We start from the raw sequence: 19,234 nt of genomic DNA, 5'->3' as shown, positions 1-19,234 counted from the left end.
TCTGTTTATTTTGAGGTTTTTGAAATCACAAACTAAAACCATTATCCATCCGTCACTCTGCGCTGACAGAATCTCACAGGCCAGAGAAGCTTATTCTGCAGTCATCCTACAACACAGGGCTTTTTTTATGATCTATCAATCACCTGCACAAAGCTTGAGTGTGTGAGCCACTGCCAGGGGAGGTCTGACCTGCGGCCCAGCGTGACATTCAAGGAAGGAGTGCTACTCACCCAGGAAATCCCATTACACCAAAGTATGATGGATATCAGGACTGGCAAAGCTCATATGTGGGCTGACATATAATTTGTTATAATTTGTAAAAAATAAAAGAAAAGGTATGACCACGTTCACCTTTTTCTCCGTGTTTCACTTTTTCAAAACTCTGTCCTGAAACACACATTGACTTATAAGCCTACAACCCCGTACAGATGTCAACAAAATCTTTTTGGGGGCTAGGAGATTGTATCATTTACCTTAAAACTAAAAGCAAAGGTTATTCAGGGGGACTGTCCCAAAAGTTTCCTAATGTTTGTATGTCCTACATTTATTCTTCTTTACCTTATTGATTATTCACGGTCAGAGATATATATCTTTATGTAATTTTAACTTAAAGTTCGATAAAATACATCCCAGCATTTCAATTCTTTGGACGTGTCTTTGACTTTATTGACCTCCTCTTTGATGACCTTTAATTTCCCAATAAAGTGAACTGGTAATGTTGACATGTGAGTCACACATGTTTCTCACAGCTCTTATCTGTTCTCAGTCGTCACAGTGGGTCTTGTTTATCTCTTTCTGAACTCTCCCCTCTGTATGCTTTACTGATAAGAAGCAAGCAAACAGACAGCGGGCCAGATTTCAGCGCTGCGAGTGGGCCATCACAGAGCAGCCGCAACTGAATTAGGACAGACACTGTCGAGAAGACAAAAACTGAAGCTGCGAGACATAGGGGAAAGGAAGAAGGAAAAGGATCAGGCATCCTCATGGGACGCCTGTGACGGAGAGCGAGCGTGTGAAGTTACAGTAACAGTCGGTTCTGGTGGAGTTTCACATCCCAGTTAGATTTTTAAAAAAAACTGGAGCCTCGTCCGGGAGCATGAAGCTCACTGGGACCGTCCTGAAACTGGAGTTCTCTCATCGCAGCACAGAGGCCGAGCATTCAAACAACACAACGGTGACACCACTAGAAACAAACACAACAGGTGAGATGACAACAACGTCGCCAGCATCAATCTGGACCACACAAGTGAACGCTTCTTTGTTGTTCTCGGTTGTGGCCGAACAAGATTAAAAAGTTGAAGCAGTTATTCTTCTCAGATAGAGACAAACACGAGTTTTAGGGCTTCAACCAACAATTATTTATTTATATTACAAATATCTAAGCAGCGAATGATTTCAACTGAGAAGCTGCAAACTGCTAATGTTTGTTCTTTTTTTCTCAGAAATAATAATTAAAAAGATAAATCCATAATTAAAACTGTGTAATAATCCTCTGTCCTTCAACTAATCGCTCCAGCATTGGACACAAGTTTACAGTCTGATCTAATTTCCTTCATATTCATAGTCTTATCCTCTGTTATCCTGATAATTAGGGCTCCGCTGGGCTGAATCAGACCCTCTCTCTTCCATTTTAAATGGAAAAGCTTTACCAACAGGCCGCTCATCAAATCCAGATAACTGCGAGGCAAATGTATTCTAATCTCTTAATTCAATCTAACTGATCTTTGACCACAGTCAAGCATTTTCCCTGTTAAACTGTAATCCCTATAGCCGCTTCATCTCCCTAAACTAAGTATGCAATTTACATACATTATAGCCTGGGGTCTGTTCAGTACAGGCATCAGTGCAGGCGCGCTGCTCCACGAGCATGTGTTCTGACGGTCAGTGCTTTTTAGAGGGAGACAATCCTGCAGCAATCAAACACTGCTGCAGATGCAATTTAGAGAAACATTGAGGGAGAATTTAAACTGAGCAGCCGATGTAAAATCAGCCGGAGGAGAATGGTGGACTCACCGCCACTGACCTCCAACTGCCTTAATTACATCGGGAGTTTTCTCTTCTTCTTGGGCTATAACCAGCAGTTCTCCTCGGGGGCCTATATCGGTACTCACATAGTGTGGTGATAGCTCCACTTACACAACCCGACTTTCATCATCACCACACTGAAACTGTGTGCGTGTGCAAGGTTGTTCCTGTTCAAAGACATGGAATATGACACATTATTCACGTTTGTGCGTTGGCTGGTTTGTTTGTAAGCAAGATTACGCAAAAAACTACAAGATGGATGAACATGAAACTTGGTCGGGAAGAGCCCATTCAATTTTGATGCAGATAAGGCCACTGTGGTTAACGTGGACAAATAGCATTTCGCCATTTTCCAAGAGAATATTTCCTGTATTTTGATGAACATCAGACAAATTTAGGGGATTTATATCTATTAGGGTGTGAAACTTGGTGCAGTTTGATTGAATGTAAGGGATGTGATCGGTCTTGGATGCTTGTAGGGTTTGTTAGAAGAGACCCAGATAAATGTACATATGCATATGCAAATCAAATAAAACAAGCCGACCTTAAAGGTCAAAGAAAATCAATCAATCACATCACGTTTCCTATTAAATCAGGTATTTTTCTATACCATAATTAAACAAATCTTCAGCCATATTTGTAAGTGTTTACTCTACTTTAACTGTCAGATTCCGGAGTGTCAGCCCCATCACCACCACAGCCGGAGAGAGGCCGGGCCCAGTGCTCGATCTGTGCAGACAGAGCCACAGGGAGACATTACAGCGCCTCCAGCTGTGACGGCTGCAAAGGCTTCTTCAGGAGGAGCATCCGCAACAACCACACTTACAACTGCAGGTGAGCTCCGTCACACACCCCCCTCATTGCAACAAGTCACTAACCAATACCACGGTATTCACTCTATATCTTACAATCCAACAACATCAATATCCACACACCAGGAACACAGTGTGAGTGACAGGGAGAATTTAAAGAAAGGTTGTTATTCAAGGTGAGGTGAGAAGTCTGTGGTGTTATCACATTACACAGCAGGGGGACGTGCATCATATAGAAACTTCACCTTGCGATAGAAGAGCAGCCTTACAGAGTCTGGGGCGAGTCCGAGTCCGGGCACGGAAACAATAACATATATTTAATGACAGTGAATTGTAAATCAATGGTGAGATAGAGCTGTAGCTTCTTTTTCTTTTTCCCATGTGAGGTGTTGATTGATGAATGCTTTGACAACTACAGATTCTGTCATGTCTTAACTTGCTTTTACAATAAAGTGTCCACGGGAGCAGATTGAATCGTCAGTTCACTACAAGTAAATGCTCAAGAACAAAATATCAATTCAATCGTACTGTAGCTTCATGTTCGTCAGACAAATATTTTAGGTAGGTCAGACTTTTGTCTTACTACTGTTTCTGCATTTTGAATGTTTTATTTGTTTGTTGTTTTCATCACCAGTAATAACAAATTAAATGTGATGTTACTTGATTTGACTTTGAACTACAGCACTTTTCTTTTCAGGTTCAACAGTCAATGTGCGGTGGACAAAGACAAACGGAACCAGTGTCGTTCCTGCAGACTGCAAAAGTGTTTCAAGGCTGGAATGAGAAAAGAAGGTCAGAGGAAACGTTTCTATCTCCTTTAATTTAAAACTATCAGTGTATTAAACAAAACAAAAAAACTCTACAAGAACATGCATACAAGTTTCAGAATTAAACTTATATTCACTGCATACCATTTGCATTTCAAATTAGCCATCCCCTCTTCCAAGGCGAAAGGGGGGATCAGGGGTGGTTTATTAGAGAAAAACATATTTCTGTTTATTTCTTGGGAAACAATGAGAGCAGCTGTGCTGATTTTCATGTGTGTTAATGTGCCCTATGTGAATCTTTAGTCTTATCTCTCATTGAATTGCACAGTTGAGCGGGAGAGAGAGAGAGAGATGTGATCGGAGGAGCCACGAATAGTCCCCACACATGAATAATTAACACAAACTGAGCACGGGTAAATATTTGTTTTGCATTTTTCCTGAAGAGATGCTGCTCACAATCCCCCGAAGTGAAGGCTACAAATTTAAAAGTTTACTTCACTAATTTGCCTGGTTTGCATAACACGCTGCAGGATCAGTCTCACATCTCAGGGCAGCAGCAGGGCTGTGGTAGAAATAAAACAAGGAACAGACTCTGCATTTTCATTTTCTACTTGACCTCTGAAACTGTTTACTCCCCAATCCAGACGTGTAACTGATGATGCAGCCAAGTATCATTTGTGTCATTGTCATGCAGCACCATGTCACAGTTCCCCCCCCCCCCCCCCCCCCACACACTCCTGCTCCACTATAGTTTGATTAATACCCTGCTGATTGGTTGCTGAGAGGACAGCTCTGATGACTGATTACTCCCACACTCCGTTCTGTTGTCCAACACCGGAGGCCATCGACTGCTCTGCTCCTTGTTACCTGTACAGAGGGATCATCAACATGTGATGTCATCTCCTCCACTGAACATAATCCACTACATCAAGCATCCTGGCGTCCACGCCCACTTTTCTATATTGTCAGCGGCAGATGTAAGAAGCTGTTGTCAACATCAGAATATTAAATCAAGATACGCTGGTGTACACGACAATATTTAAACCTAATTACCTTTGCAAAGGAGGTCATGTTTTCTTCCGTGTTTGTTACCATGATTATGCAAAAGCCTCTGGATGGATTACCATGAAACTTGGTGGAAGGTTGTGGTCGAGGGCCAAGAGGATTCATGAGTCTTTAATGAGACGTTTTCATTGATTTCTCAGAGAATAATTATTGGATCTTGTTGAAAAAAATCGGACATGTTAAGTGAACGGATATTTATGAGTTTGTGCAAATAGAAATCTAGATCTAGAGAATTTAAATGTGGTTTCATTAGGGGACTGTTCTACAAGATGTAGTTTTCACCTGTTCATATCACCTCCATCGACTTCATCCCCAATAAGTTCACATTAGACTTTTCATTTTATCTACGATTTCACATCCCGCAACAGATACACTCACATCACCAAATAAAAGGAGACTTCAGTGGACAGGAGATTTTTTCTTCCCTCTCATTTCGGCCACATTTGGCAGAGCTAAGGTTGGCGTGAACAGCAACTTAAATGTCGCAGGGGACAGAGGAACCTTGTGGAGGCAAAGAGAAGGTCTCTTCTTTCGGAACATGTTTGCAGCAGAGCTGAGTAAAGAAAGCGAGTCCTGCAGAGGCCAAGAAACCTCTCTGACGGTTTTCTTCCTTCTTTAATCTCCAGCTGTTCAGAATGAGAGAGACCGCATCAACAGTCACAGAGCCAAGGGACAGACAGTGGGCACTCTGTCCATCACTGTGCTCCAGCGGGCAGAGGCCAGCGCGACACAGGTAACTGACCTACGAAGTCGCTCTGCAACAGAAATGGACATTTACTCATTTTCTGGAAATTGATGAGAGACAAAGAGGTTATAAATAATTTTTTTAAATTCTATAAAAGTTGTAGCTATTGGCTGAATTTAGTAACTCCTTGGAAATGCAGAGGGACCTACAGTGGTCGAGAGAGAACAACGCACAATTAAATTAGAAAAAACACATGCAAATACAGAAAATGACAACGGACATGTTTCATGGGGACACAAAGTGATGAACCTGGCTATAGTCATAGTTCAATGCTTCATAATTGGACAGTGTATTTGCAAATCTTTTTTCTTTCTGCATGTGTCTTCTTAATTTGAGCTCTCTCTGCCACCGTAGGGACCCCATCTAATGAATCTATTCAATTGCACCACAGGATCTGGGATTGTTTGACTTTAAATGAATGATAACAACCACATATTCCATGTATAATATATATATATATATGTTTGGTGTTTTTCCCATATCGGTCATCATGTGATCTCCATTTACCAAGTCCTCCTCTACCTGCCTTGACTTGCATTAATCTTCACATCTCTACTCCGAGTACCTACACACACTATGACCCCCCCCCCCCACATTCATCTCCCTGCCCACAGACACACTCGCACACCTCCTCCGATCATCACCTGCGTCCGCAGTGGACTCACACATTTGGCTTTTGCTGCTCTCAGTTTCCAGCTCCGGTCTCACCCATCAGTCATGACATCGACACCAGGAAGACGGCCTGTGTGGGTGACGTGTTTCACTCCATGAAGCAGCAACTCCTCCTGCTGGTGGAGTGGGCGAAACACATCCCCGAGTTCTGCAGCCTCCCTTTGGACGACAGGGTGAGAAAAGCAAAGAATATCCATAGGAACCTCACACAGCTACACTATACCTGAGCAGAATCCAAGTGACAATGCTCACTGTTTGTTTACATTTTAAAGCTGCACATGACATGAAGCCTGTGTGTGTGTGTTTGCAGGTGACCTTGCTACGAACCCACTCTGCAGAGCATCTTATTCTGGGGGCAGCACGACGCTCTTTGCCTTGCAACAATCTCATCCTTCTAGGTAGCACGGATTAGACTGGTTGTGTTCTTTATTTGTTTCACTATTCAGTGGTGTCCTGAACTATCACATGTATTTACTGTGATCGCTCTCACTGTTTCGTGTTTATCGAGCAGGCAATGACTTTGTGATCCCCCTGAGAGGCGCCCAGACAGAGGTGTCCACCGTGGCTTTCAGAATCCAAGAGGAGCTGGTCAAACCTCTCAGAGAGCTGGACCTCCTGGACACAGAGTTTTCTTGCCTCAAAGCCATCGTCTTCTTCAGCCCGGGTCAGTTGTGTTTCCTGCTCTGTCACATGACCACGCCACTGCACCAGATGTTCTACCTCAGATCTGTTCGTTTTCTTGGAAGCCGCATGTGTAGTTTGAGTCCGAGTCGTCTCGGCTCAGAGTGTTTCCTGGAAATTCTCTGATATTATCAAGATGTCGGAGGTCCGGCTGCTGAACCTAATGGCCCATTAACTTGAGTCAGTGGCAGTAGAGGCAGAGAGACCAGAGGACCAGAGGACTGTTATTTATTCTAATTATATATTGGTTTTTTTTACTCTAACTGGGAAAATGCTTATCAAGAATATTCTGTTATTCTCATTATTATCCTGCAGTTAATTGACTAACTGGTCTACACAATATTGTAAGCAAACACACCTCAACATACACTGATATTTGGCATTAAATGTACTGACAAGTTTGATTTCCTGCCAATATAGATTTTTTAAGAAAGTCCTTTGACAGCTTGGTGTCTTTGTTATTTATCTATCACTGATTTGATTTGTATTCATAGTCTTTCTGTTGTGGTGTCTTCCCTCCTCTTCAATACACTGTACATCCTCTTACCTCGGTCCTGCAGACTGTCCAGGTTTGGAGAGTCCTCGTCTCGTTCGACATCTGCGGTTCCAGGCCCAGCTGCTGCTGGAGGAGGCGACCTGTGAGCAGAGGGGAAGGTTCGGGGAGCTCCTGCTGATCCTGCCCGCCCTGCAGAGTGTGGCCTGGCAGATGGTGGAGAGGCTGCACTTAGCACAGCTGCTGGGTGAAGCCAGAATGGACAGCCTGTTGCAGGAGATGCTGCTGGGAGAAGGTACAGGTGGGAGACACTGAAGTCAAGCATACAGTGTGTTAAAAAGACATTTCCATCATGTACTGGCACTGAGCTCTGAAGCTTGTTCAGTTTGATCGTATGCTCCAGTTTCTCCTCTTCCTTCAGACAACAGTGGGACTCAAGAGCAGCAAAGAGCTTCACCCCCAAACCACACCTCTGCCATGTCCCACGTCTCAACATGTGAGCACTCACAAAACCAACTATCACAGCAGTTCTGAATTTGCACTCTCTCACAAAAATACTGTACATCTTAAGCAGATCTTAAACTTTTTAATCCTTATTTTTTGTTATTGTTAAAATTATTATTAAAAGAGAGAGAGAGAGAGAGAAAGAAAGAGAGAGAGAGAAAACACAAAGTTGGGGACATGTATTAAAATATGTAAATGTGGGGCCAGAGAGAGAGAAAGAAGGAGAGAAGAGCTTGATGTCTGTGTGTCTCTTGCAGCTCCTCCAGGCGGTTCTCCTGCTGCCCACGCAGACTGAGCTGAGGTGCACGGTCACATCAATGCTGCCAACGTGACCACGACATATACCAGTGGCACCTGTCTGCAAGAAACGTCCAAGAACAACAACTTGTCCAAGGAATGGAAGGGTGTAATGAGCTCGAGACAACACATACTAAAATATTCACACACATCCACATTGTACATACACATATAATAGAACCGTCACCCACTACTGTTTAAAAAATACTTTGTTTACTTGGATCTACAGGGTGTGATGCTATAATCATTCCTAATTTAATAATAATAATACAAATAATAATAATAATAATAATAATATCTGTTCAGTCTAATTTGAGAGCCAAATCATAACATAGTTAGATCGAGACCTTGAGTTTTTGTGAGAAAACTCAACAGCTTTAATCTTGTGTCTTTGTGTGTAATTGTGTTCATTTGTCTAAGACAACATATAAATAAAGTTTCACCTGTTTCATAAGAGCAAGTGAATCAATGGATCAACAACATTAAACGCATGACTGTAAATGAAAGTGTCGGACATATGCAAATAGGTGCATTGCTCTGAACTGTTTAAGCACAATTCACTCAGTGCAACACATCACAGTATGATTTAATTGTATCAGGAGCTGAAGTGCAACGCCCAACACTTGTCAGCAGAGGGCACTAAAAGCCTGTTCAGAAATATATTTGTTGGCCCATGTGGGAGTTGACTTTGCGAGGGTCAGGATCTTTATAGAAAGAGTATTTTTGATTTAATGAAAAGTGGTATCGATCTGAAGGATCTGACAAAATTCTAATGAAGAAACTGCTGGATACCAGGAGCTTTGGCCTCGAGCACAGCGTCCCCCTGGATGCTCACAGTTATTCGTCTTTCATTCAACAGTGCAGGTGCTCAGAGGATCTGCAATGACTCAATATCACCTAATGACAAAAGTGTGCACTACTTAATGAAACCCTCGTCTCTTTAGCTCTACTCTGTTTTCATAATTGATTACTGACTTCATACAAAAACAAAATTAATTCCAACTTTTTGATTCCTTCCTGAGTTCATTGGATGCCATTCCCAGCTCACGGTGTATAATCTAAACAACATATTGGAAGTGAATACCTCTGTACTGAAGACTGAGCGTTCAGGGTAAGTTAAAAAACACTCATGCGTCACAGCAATCAGTTTTGCTGAAAGTTGACGTGTTCTCTTTCCATTTGACTCAGTATCAGGCCAGTGGCATTTACACATGGCCCAATCAGATGAGGATCCCTGACAGTGAAGTACGTTATATAACATTATATAATCCCATAAGGCTAAGTGGTTCAATTCTCCGCAGACCGTGGAAGTCTTTTTCAAAGTTTACATTTCCCTCATACATAGTACGTGCTGGGCTTACTCCACTGTATTTACATATGTGCAGTATTTATATATGGACCAGTCAGATTCCTCGCAGCTGGAGAAAAATGAAAACAATGGGACACACTGCTGAAGGACGGCTTGGGAAAGATTGATGAGGCTGCATTGTACAGCAACAATAATTTCCTGGGATATCAGTTCTCCATGCACACAAAACATCTAGAGAAGTGAAATGTATTTGTAGCATTTTAGCATTTATGTCAATGTTATCCCTCTTCGCCCCTAATTGTCATTAAAACAACTGAGGCCTGAGTGTCAGGCAGTGGCTGCAGGTTCGATTCCGACCTATGCTGCACGTCTTCCCTGCTCTCACCTTCCCCGCTTAAATTCTGCCATATCAATGTTGGGACAGTGTTTCTGTGAAACTAAAGACCTACTCTTCAGCCTATATGTGTAGTCAAAAGCCTGAAAACAAGCATGGTCCCTTTGTTTAGGAGAACTACTTAAAAGCCAAGGAACTCAATCTCCCAGGATGCTGCAGGTAATTTTTTTTCCAACAGTTACACCTAGAAGTTTGAAAAAGCCACCAGGGTCAACTCCAATTGGTCACTCTGGCCCCATGACCTGTGAGGTCCCCGGGCCAATGTAAGGACAGATCTCCCCCTCCTCGCTCTCTTTTCACCAACCTTCCCCGGAGGAAGGCTGCTGGCCTATCTTCTCCTGCATCGGCGATGGGGGAGCCTGGCATCTTCTCTTCGCATCCAAATCTACGAGAGGAGCGCAAAGGTCTAGCTCCCAGCTCATCTTCTTAAGGAAACCTCCTCTCAAATCAAGTTCTTCCAAACTCCTAGCAGCGACTTGATGTCCTGCAGGTAAGATTCAACAAGCAACGGAGCCCCACAGCTCAACAGAACCGAGAGGACTTTGACCACACAAGGCCAGAAGACTTCACACAACCGGCAGGATGAACGGCTAACTGCGCAGCAACTTCATTTTCCCCTTTCCAAGGATCGGTAACAAATCTGGGCTTAATAATTATACTAAGCTAAGTAAGACTGTTTATTGGATTCTGTGTGGTGTTCATAAGTTTGATTTATGTGGAGATATTGTGGTTACAGTTATTTGAAAGTAAATGTTAGTTACATTCATAATAAATGTTTTTCTTGCACAAATGTTCTTTCATTAATGTTGCATCAGTGAATTTTGCCAACCTCTACACTGTCAAGAACTCCATAAGGTTCACTGTTTATTATATAATCTCTCACAGTAAATATTGAGATTTCTAATTGAACTAGATCTAAATGGGACTGATCTTTATCAATAAATGGCTATCCTCTTCCTTTGAAGGGGGATGCCCCGATGTAACTTTAACCAATAAAGTTATGATTTAATATTAATTTTTAAATATGAATTTTTTATATTTCATTTTGAGATGTAGGTTAAGTGATCTGCATTGAGCTTCATCCAAAGCAGGACAGGGAGGACTGAGAGGTGACATCCCTTCACTGTTGGATGCTGTCGGAGAAAAAACTGGGCTGGAAAAGGGTCCATGAGCAGAGATTCAAATGTCTCCACGGCCCAAGAGTTCCCTTATGAATCTACATGTAAATTCACCATATCTGTGTTTTCTTGATCAGCCCCCTAAACATGTCAAATTTGTTATCATCCAGATCCAAGAGATATTCTCCGAGACATCAAGGAAAATGATGAAAAACACGTTATTAACTATCAGACAAACAAACAATGAAGACACAACCTCCTTGGCTGAGGTACTGAATAAACCAGATGTTTACACAGTTTCAGAAAGACACTTTCATTGTAGTCGTTGTGGAGAGTCAAGTTCCATTTTCCGCATTGTCAAATAAATGTCTTTATATTGTTCATTACGGCTGAAAGTTGAGTTTCAAACAAAGGTCAGAGCAAATCAAGTGCATCAAAGACGTCTTGGCTTTCCAGCCCACTAAGCGTTCCTCAGATCACGGAACAGAACCTGGCTCCTCACCCACCACTCACTCTCACATTGACTCACACAAGTAAATGACTCACCAGCGACATGAGATGGTTGAAAACGGGCCTCCCTGTCATCCTCAGGTTTCACTGTTGGTTGCTGTTAAGAGGTTGAACAGTGATGCTGCTGTGATGTCGGTTTCCCTCCCAGGGCCCTGCTGTGATGAGATGAACAATCTATTGATCTGTCAGGCTCAGCACAGAGCGCAGGAATCGCTGTTCAAAGCTGAACACTCGCTCTCTGCTGCCGTCAGTGTAAGTGTCCACAGACAGGAATTCTGTCTGTACTGACCTTATTTTGCTTTTTTTAACAACGATAAGCAAATTCCCAGACCTGCTGTCTGTTCTGATTGTTGCAGTCAGAGTTGAGCACATTTCTTAGTATGTGCCGTCTCCAAATGCTGCCCACAGACCTGCTCGATTCTCTCCGCTGAAGGGCAAGAGAGGGGTTTAGATCTGCCGCATTATGATTTGATTATTGCGGAGAGGCAGCGTGGAGAGAGTGGGGGAAACACTGACATCATCAAATTAGAGGTTGTTGAAATCAAATTTGTTTCTGTCCAAGTTTGAAATTCGAACATTAGAGCCAAAAGGGACATCAGATCCTGGAAGGCGATGCACCACATGAAGCAAGTGAACGATAAACAGCACGGATGACTTGAAACCCATCTCTCTAAATACCGCGCACTGAGAGCAGACTAGAAGGATTCTGCAGTCACTCACATTTTCAAAGCAGAACAGTGCAGATGCACTGCCACAGCTCAAAATAACAATGGAAAATACTTCACAGACAGCAGCTGAGTACGACTGGTGGCGTTTCAAAGACTCAAAACTTATACGCCCGACTTTTTGAAAAAAGTCGGGCGTATAATCAAAATCCATGAATTGTTCCCTGGGAAAACTGGGAAAATGTTGTTTTAAAATTTCACAATGTTAAAAAAAGTTTTTAAAAATTCCTGGAATGAATCCTTGACCTTTCACCAAAAGGTCAAACAGACAGGGATTACCACATAACCTCCTGGGTGGAAGTTATAATATTTTATTTGTTTGAGCGGTACAATATTAGCATTTCATCACATTTGATTTTCAAGAGGATTCAATTTATTATTTAGCTAAATTAAATAAGAATCATTGAATAAGATCAACCAATTTCATTGTTAATGATAATCAAAAAAAGTTGGAAAAGACAAATATTTTGAGAAATGACTTAATTACTTTTCTGTTACAGTCATAAATTGAGGCTTAGAGAATATGAAGACTGAACCAGTGAGAGAGAAGAAACAAAACCAGTAGATCAGCCTGGTCTCTCCTGAAGAGGCTGACACCACTGAAGGTCAGGATGGACCGAGATGGCTCCACTGCTGTCAGTGCTCTCAGCAGTGGGTCGAGGCCGGACGCTGCTGCAGCACTGACACAAAGGTTCAGCTCAGTTCAATCTGGGGTTTTTCCACAGTTGCCCCAAACACTAGTTCACAAACCTCGGCCCGTCTCTGACTGAGCGACTCATATCGAGACAGCAGGAAAACCCAAAAGCATTCAAGCCGATGATAAGTGAGGAAGAAGGCATCGCTAATGAACATAAATATTCATCCGATAATAAACACTTCTATTAGGTGGTAATGAAAGACAGTGTGTGTCTTTGTGCCCGGTCGGGCCAGCGAGCTCCACCGTCCAGATGTTTTCACTGCGCTCTCAGGTCGCAGAGACAAACAGCATCTTCATTGTGTCAGGGATTTACGACTGGAAACCGCTCCACCTAAATATAGCCGTGCACAGCGCGGCTCTCACCACGTTCTGAATTTCAATCAGGGGCACTGCAGGGAGAGGTGGCACTTCAAGTTCGGACCTGAACGCTCCACCGTGGGCAAATTAATCCAGGAAGAAAGACGAACTCCTTCCAAAGAAAAGAAAAAAAAAGAAGAAGAAGAAGCTTCTTCTTCACGCACAAATAATTGCTGTGGCAGAGAACTGGTCAAGATAAGATCGGCTGTCAGTTCCCTGCAATTCATCCTCTTGAAGAGAAAATGAGCTCCATCTTTTACCCTTCGTTGTTGGAAGCGAATGCAAACACAAAGAAGGTGCATTCACCCTGGAACTGGTCCTTATTGTTTGCAGACTTGTGGACGTAACCAGGGCAAGAAGAGAAAGAATGTCCGCTTTCAGTACTTGCAGAAACTTAAGTGTACTGTACAGCCCAATAAATATTCGACCACTACAGGGATGGAGACAGACACAAACGGAGATGCCAGTGCAAAGTAAGGCTCCGCTCTGACAGCTATAAAGCGCAACTATAAACTGATGGCGACTAACGCTACAAAAGCTCTGTGGTCCTGATACTTAAGAGACGGCCCCAAGCAAACTTTGAAGCAGCTCTTTAGGCTACGTCCCGGTCGGTGCTTTAGGTGTATAAAGTTTCACAAGGCTCTTATGAATGTAGAAGGCAGAAGAGAGTCAAGTCAAAGTGCGTTTATAAAAACCCCAAATCACAGAACACAAGTTAGCCTCTTGGTGCAGAACAGTCTGTGCAGCATTATGACACCGACTGTCCTGAGACGCTCGGACCAGACACCGAAACATGAAGAAACTCCAGGACGAGCAACAGAGGAGGGAAAGGAGGGCAATAGATGTCATGTGCACAGAATTGAGCAGCAACGTAGATTTGGACAATTAGCACAATGACAAAATAAACTTTAAATATCATTGAGGAATGTGACCTGGGAGGACTTTGATCAGATAGGACCCGAGCCACGCCACCTTCTCGCCCCCATTAAGACCTGGAGAAGGGACAGATTACACCGACATACAAGGGCCAAACACAAGCTCATCACTCACACATCTGGAAGAAGAAAACAAATTCGAGTGAGAGAGACGAGGAGGAGGCTGGGGTTCCAGAAGGATAGAGATCCAGGTCCAACACATCTGGATTGAGGCCCCCCCCCCCGGCGGCCAGGAGAGGAAGAGAGGTCTCTGGGCGGCCGATGTTCCGGCGCAGAGAGGCCGAGAGACAAATGAGGACAGGGAGGACAACATTGGGAACAGAGAGATGTTTACACGCTTGGAAAGCTCAGTTATCACGTGGCAGGACAACACAAATATTGTTATACATTTTTTATCTCGACCAGAGAGTAAGTTGTGTTTTTATTTGTGTAGTTCGCAGCATTGCACACAAACCACTGGACACATAACTATATAAGTTAGTGGAACAATGTGATATGAGTCAGGTTAGAACCCATTGAATTTTGGTGTACGTATATGTACCATACTAAATGTATCTGGGACATTTAGGAGACGGATATGTTTGGTCAATGATGTGCACTGAATGGTAACAGGTCACTGACAGTTATAGATGAGTTATAAGTTTATGTCTCCAAAGAGTCAGACAGTCTGATCTGTGTGATCTGATATTTGCAGGGAGTCAATGATTGGAAGCTGAATTGGTTTTTAAACTCTCAAGTGTTGTTGAAGTGAAGTTCTAATCCTGGTTTTTCTCCAAAAGCTGCAGGACAGCATCAGGGAAATATGGTATTGCTCACTCGGTGTAGTAGTAAAAACTGGAGAGATGAGGAAATCATTGTGTATCTAATTTCATTTACCTCAGCAAAAGTGCAGTTAAGAGGCAGCTGCTTCTGAGTACGTTTATAATAGCGTCGTGTCATAAACAATCAGAATTGTGTTTATTGAGAGAGATGCTGCTCTAACAGAAAACAGAGCACTCGGTCTTCAGCAGGGCTGCTTCAGGAGACTGTGTTCTTCTGAATAAACCAGGGTCTGTGACTGTCTGGTTTGCGGTGGAGAGAGATGCAACTGAATGGAGGAGACAAGACAACAGCGATTTGAGTCACTGGTGCAATTTTCATCAGGGCCTGCTGCTGCAGTGAAAGGAGACACTAAGCCGAGCTGGAAAAAACGATGATGAGATTCTATTGATGATCATGGAACCACAAAGCAGTGGTAAATGACGCACATTCTTTGTGACGTGAATCTGTTGGCGTCCCATTGAGGAGACTTCACTGAATTTAAGGGTAAAGACTTGATCACAGGTTAGGGTAAGGTTTAGGTAATGGCAAGGGGTCAGAGGTCAATGCAATATCAACTGAAGTGATGCAAACATGACTCTGGGGACTTGTGTCAGCGTGGGGACTATCCGTGTGGTCCTCAGAAGGTCCTACTGTCTTCAGTGTGTTGTGAGGTCGTAATGTGGAAAAAACATGGACGTCATAAACAAAATAGTTTTGAGCATTTAGAAAGAAGCACATTGATACAGCTTTCTAATAACTGCATAACAAAGAAGAAAAAGGATGTACATTTAAAATGCACATTAAGAATTTAAATGTCTGTATTGGCGAAAAGTGTTGTCAGGCACTTGTAATAGATGGACGTGCAGCTTGCAAATCACAATAGAGCAAAATATGACAAACTCACATTAGAAGCTATTATATAGAGCTGAATTATGTTAATTGGTTTATAAGTGATGTCAGTTTTCAGATTTTTCAGAATATTCCCAAAACACTTGAATGCACAATTAATCCAGGTCCCAGTGGGAAGAGGTTTCATTTTGAGGGTTGACACTTAGTTTAGGGACTTGGGAATGCATTGCGTCAGTGTGTCCAGCCGGTAGACAGTGAATCGGGTGTGTCCTTGAAGCACTCGGTTTTATTCCTCCTCATAATTGTTTCCATAACAGTTGCTGGGGTATGAGCAAGCATTAAAGCTGTGGTTGAAGGAAATATTAAAGATAATAATAATGAGATCTAAGTCAACGATTTGAGAGCCACGTAAATGATATGTCATCAAACACAAATGGCCATAAACACAGTCATAAAAAAAACAATTACAATCAGTGGATATTATTCATTCTGACCTCACTGCTCATAAACTGCACAGAAACCTGATCAAATGGATTAAATTATATAGTGATTCAAGGCCATTGCATGAGTCACCACTATTTTTCATAATTCTAGGTGTGTTTATGTTGGGAGCATTGAATTTTATTGTACGATGATATCCCCGACAAAACCATATTCGGACACACACGTTGCAGAAGACCCAGCGCTTTAGCCTTTGAGCTCTAAACCAATGCTTGTTTAGCACAGCTCAGCATAAACTTGCCACTGCTGTGTTGACCTGCATGGTCTGTTTGGCAGAGGGAATTTTGGGAAGAAAAAAAAACAAAACAGCTCAGACACAGCGAGGTGACGTGAGGATGCGAGAACAGCTGTGTTTATGTGGACGAGGCGGAAATATGTGTTGAGTCTCTGGCCTGTAAACCCTCCAAGAACACAACGAGGCTTCATTTTAGCCAGACGTGTTGCTCCACTTGTGAATGAGTCGCACATACAAAGTTGGGTGATACATATGTACACACTTGAGATGTGTGGTGCCATCAAACAAGTGGAGACTGGATGAGAGGCAGCAGACGGAGTTGTTGGCCACCATTGATGGACTCTCTCCAGTGGGACCAAACCTCAACACAACGCCCTCACAATTTGGGTTTTTCCACTGCAGAGAGGTGACACGGGATGAAGCCTCCGTTTTTTTTTTTTCTTTTCTGTTTCACTGGGTCAGCACTCACTTGAAAGTCTTTGCAAAAGGTCATAATCAGCATCACATTAAGGTAAGGTGGTCCAGTCATATCCTGGAATTAAAGGTTGCAAAGACCCTAAGATGGGATCAAAGCAGATGATGCATGGATAGATGGAAAGACCCTATCTGTAGAGGGGTCCAGTTAGGTGTAAGACGTTTTCAGATATGACCTGTAGATAAAGTTCAGCGAATTGGATCCAGACTTTATCCGCAGTTTGCCTTTCACACAAACGCAACAAACACAGATGTTTGTTTTCTTTTTTTATGTCTGTCACGTGTTAGAAGTGTCATCAATCATCCCCTTGGCGGTGAATCCAGCCAAGGCTTCCCTGAATTTCTAAGGACTTTATACTAGGAGGCCAGCAGGAGAAAGACTGCAGATAATCTGGAGGCTCTCACTCGGACGTTAGCGTTCACACATGCACCTTGTCTAGAGAAAGTGCGGATATTATCCAGAGTAGCTGTAGTAAGAGACTGTGGGTCAGGAGGAAGAACGGGCCGTCCACAAACCAGACGGTGTGTCAAAGTGTCCTCGGGCAGCATTGATGCAGCACATTGCGCCATGACAGCTGTGGCGACGGTGTGTGAATGGTGTGTGACAGAAAACGCTCTGTATGGTAGTGTCGTGTGATTGTGTGGGTGTGACTTGTACTGCTAAGTGCTTTGAGTGGTCGATAAGAATAGGAAAGTGCTGTATAAAAGCCAACCATTTCCATTTAGTCTTTAAAAGTGTCTCTTTGCATTAAATAAAAGCTGAAGTTCACAGCTGTTATTTTGTTCAAGCACAATTTGCGATTTTAGAAACAAAAAGTGGCCACAACCAAACCAAACTAGAGCACTACACAATTTGTAAATCTAAAAATAAGGAGAATCTAAGTGAGTGTAGATATGCAGCCATATTAAAAGGAGACTAGCACAACTTCGGGAATCAAATTAGGACACTTACGTAGCTCTCGGCCATGAACCCACACAGTGCACCAATCACGTCTCTGCGTGGCAGACCGGACAGGTGTTGCTCATTATGCAGCTAACCAGGAGGAACATAGTCACAGGCAATCGAGCGGAGGAGCAGACCCACAAACCACACACGTTCCTACATCCTTTGACAGAAGCACACTATGAGACAAACGATTTCTGTGCAATAAATAGTGCAATTAAGGACACAGGATGCGTCCTATGGTGCGTTAAGTCTTCCAGTAGTTTTCACCAAATCAAAATGTCACAAGAATTAATATCATGGTTTAAGAAGGCATTCTCTCTGGTCACTAGTGGTGGATTTCTTAAATGTCAGATATGACAGACTAAGTAGTATTACATTTTGTGGTCTAGGCTCATCAGGAACACAGCTGGAGAACGGAGAGAGTTGAAGAAGCAGTTGAGTTTTTGGTCTTAGACTGAAACTGAGGATTAAAAGTCTATGGAAAGATAAACAAAAAAAGGAACGGTTCACTAACAGTTGTCCTTTAAGCACATTTTTTTAAAGTTTTTGCTGCTCAGTTGAGAAAACATGAGTGAGGATCATTGAATGTGCTATTCATGTTCAAAAATTACATCCCACAACTATTAAAGGACCAGTATATACGATTTTAGTGTCATCTAGTGGTAAGGTTTCAGATTGCACCCAACTGAACACCCATCTCCCTTACCCTTCATTTTTTAAGTGTATACATTTAAGGTGTGTTACATAGGAGCAGGTGAGGACCCAAATGAAGAGTGACACAATGAAAGATCCAATGAGAGTGTCTTCATCTTAACTCACAGTTTAGGTGAAGAGGTCGGTATTGGATTCGGGGAAGGTGGTGGAAAAAACATAGGCAAAAAGCAAAATCAAAAACTCATAGGGAAATAAATTCACAGGACGAAACACTGAGAAGACTGTTAGTATGTAGGGAAGAAAACTATTGTATAACTATTAAAGGACCAGTGTCTGGTTTTAGCGGCACCTAGTGGTAAGTTACAGATTACTCTTTCCCTCACCCTTCACTTTCCAAGTGTACAGAACCTATAGGTAAAGTTCAAACATTGCAACGTGGTGGCCTCTGTGGGAAGAGGACCTGCTTCCAACTTTAATATAATAAGCTCATTCTGAGCCTACACAAACTATTAATTCCAGATGATTATACACTAAGAAAAACATAATTATGAATATTCAATACAATTTCTGTCAATAAATACCACAAAGTCCTACACACGGTTCCTCTAAACCTCAGTCAAACAAGTCCACATATCTGACAGCAACATCTGTCTCAACTGTGATAACTC

The 19,234-nt window shown here is 42.6% G+C and overlaps 1 protein-coding gene across 2 annotated transcripts; it reads left to right on the top strand.

Annotated features, from left to right (window-relative positions):
• The first annotated feature begins 859 nt into the window (after nucleotides 1-859).
• hnf4b (hepatic nuclear factor 4, beta) lies at nucleotides 860-8,517 on the top strand. Of its 2 annotated transcripts, none has more exons than XM_062385758.1 (10): nucleotides 860-1,202; nucleotides 2,694-2,859; nucleotides 3,535-3,629; nucleotides 5,296-5,402; nucleotides 6,104-6,259; nucleotides 6,397-6,484; nucleotides 6,598-6,750; nucleotides 7,328-7,555; nucleotides 7,682-7,756; nucleotides 8,022-8,517. In XM_062385758.1, the coding sequence occupies exons 1-10, from the start codon at nucleotides 1,097-1,099 to the stop codon at nucleotides 8,057-8,059; spliced, it is 1,212 nt and encodes a 403-aa protein (XP_062241742.1). In that variant the 5' UTR covers nucleotides 860-1,096; the 3' UTR covers nucleotides 8,060-8,517. The 2 variants fall into 2 exon arrangements, with proteins under 2 accessions (XP_062241742.1, XP_062241733.1); XM_062385749.1 differs by having other exon boundaries at nucleotides 7,328-7,561.
• The last annotated feature ends 10,717 nt before the right edge of the window (nucleotides 8,518-19,234 follow it).

The sequence above is a fragment of the Platichthys flesus genome, chromosome 1, assembly GCF_949316205.1.
Source record: "Platichthys flesus chromosome 1, fPlaFle2.1, whole genome shotgun sequence".
Lineage (NCBI taxonomy): Eukaryota > Metazoa > Chordata > Actinopteri > Pleuronectiformes > Pleuronectidae > Platichthys > Platichthys flesus.
Note: the sequence above shows the minus strand (reverse complement) of the source record. Positions and strands in the feature narration are given on the sequence as shown.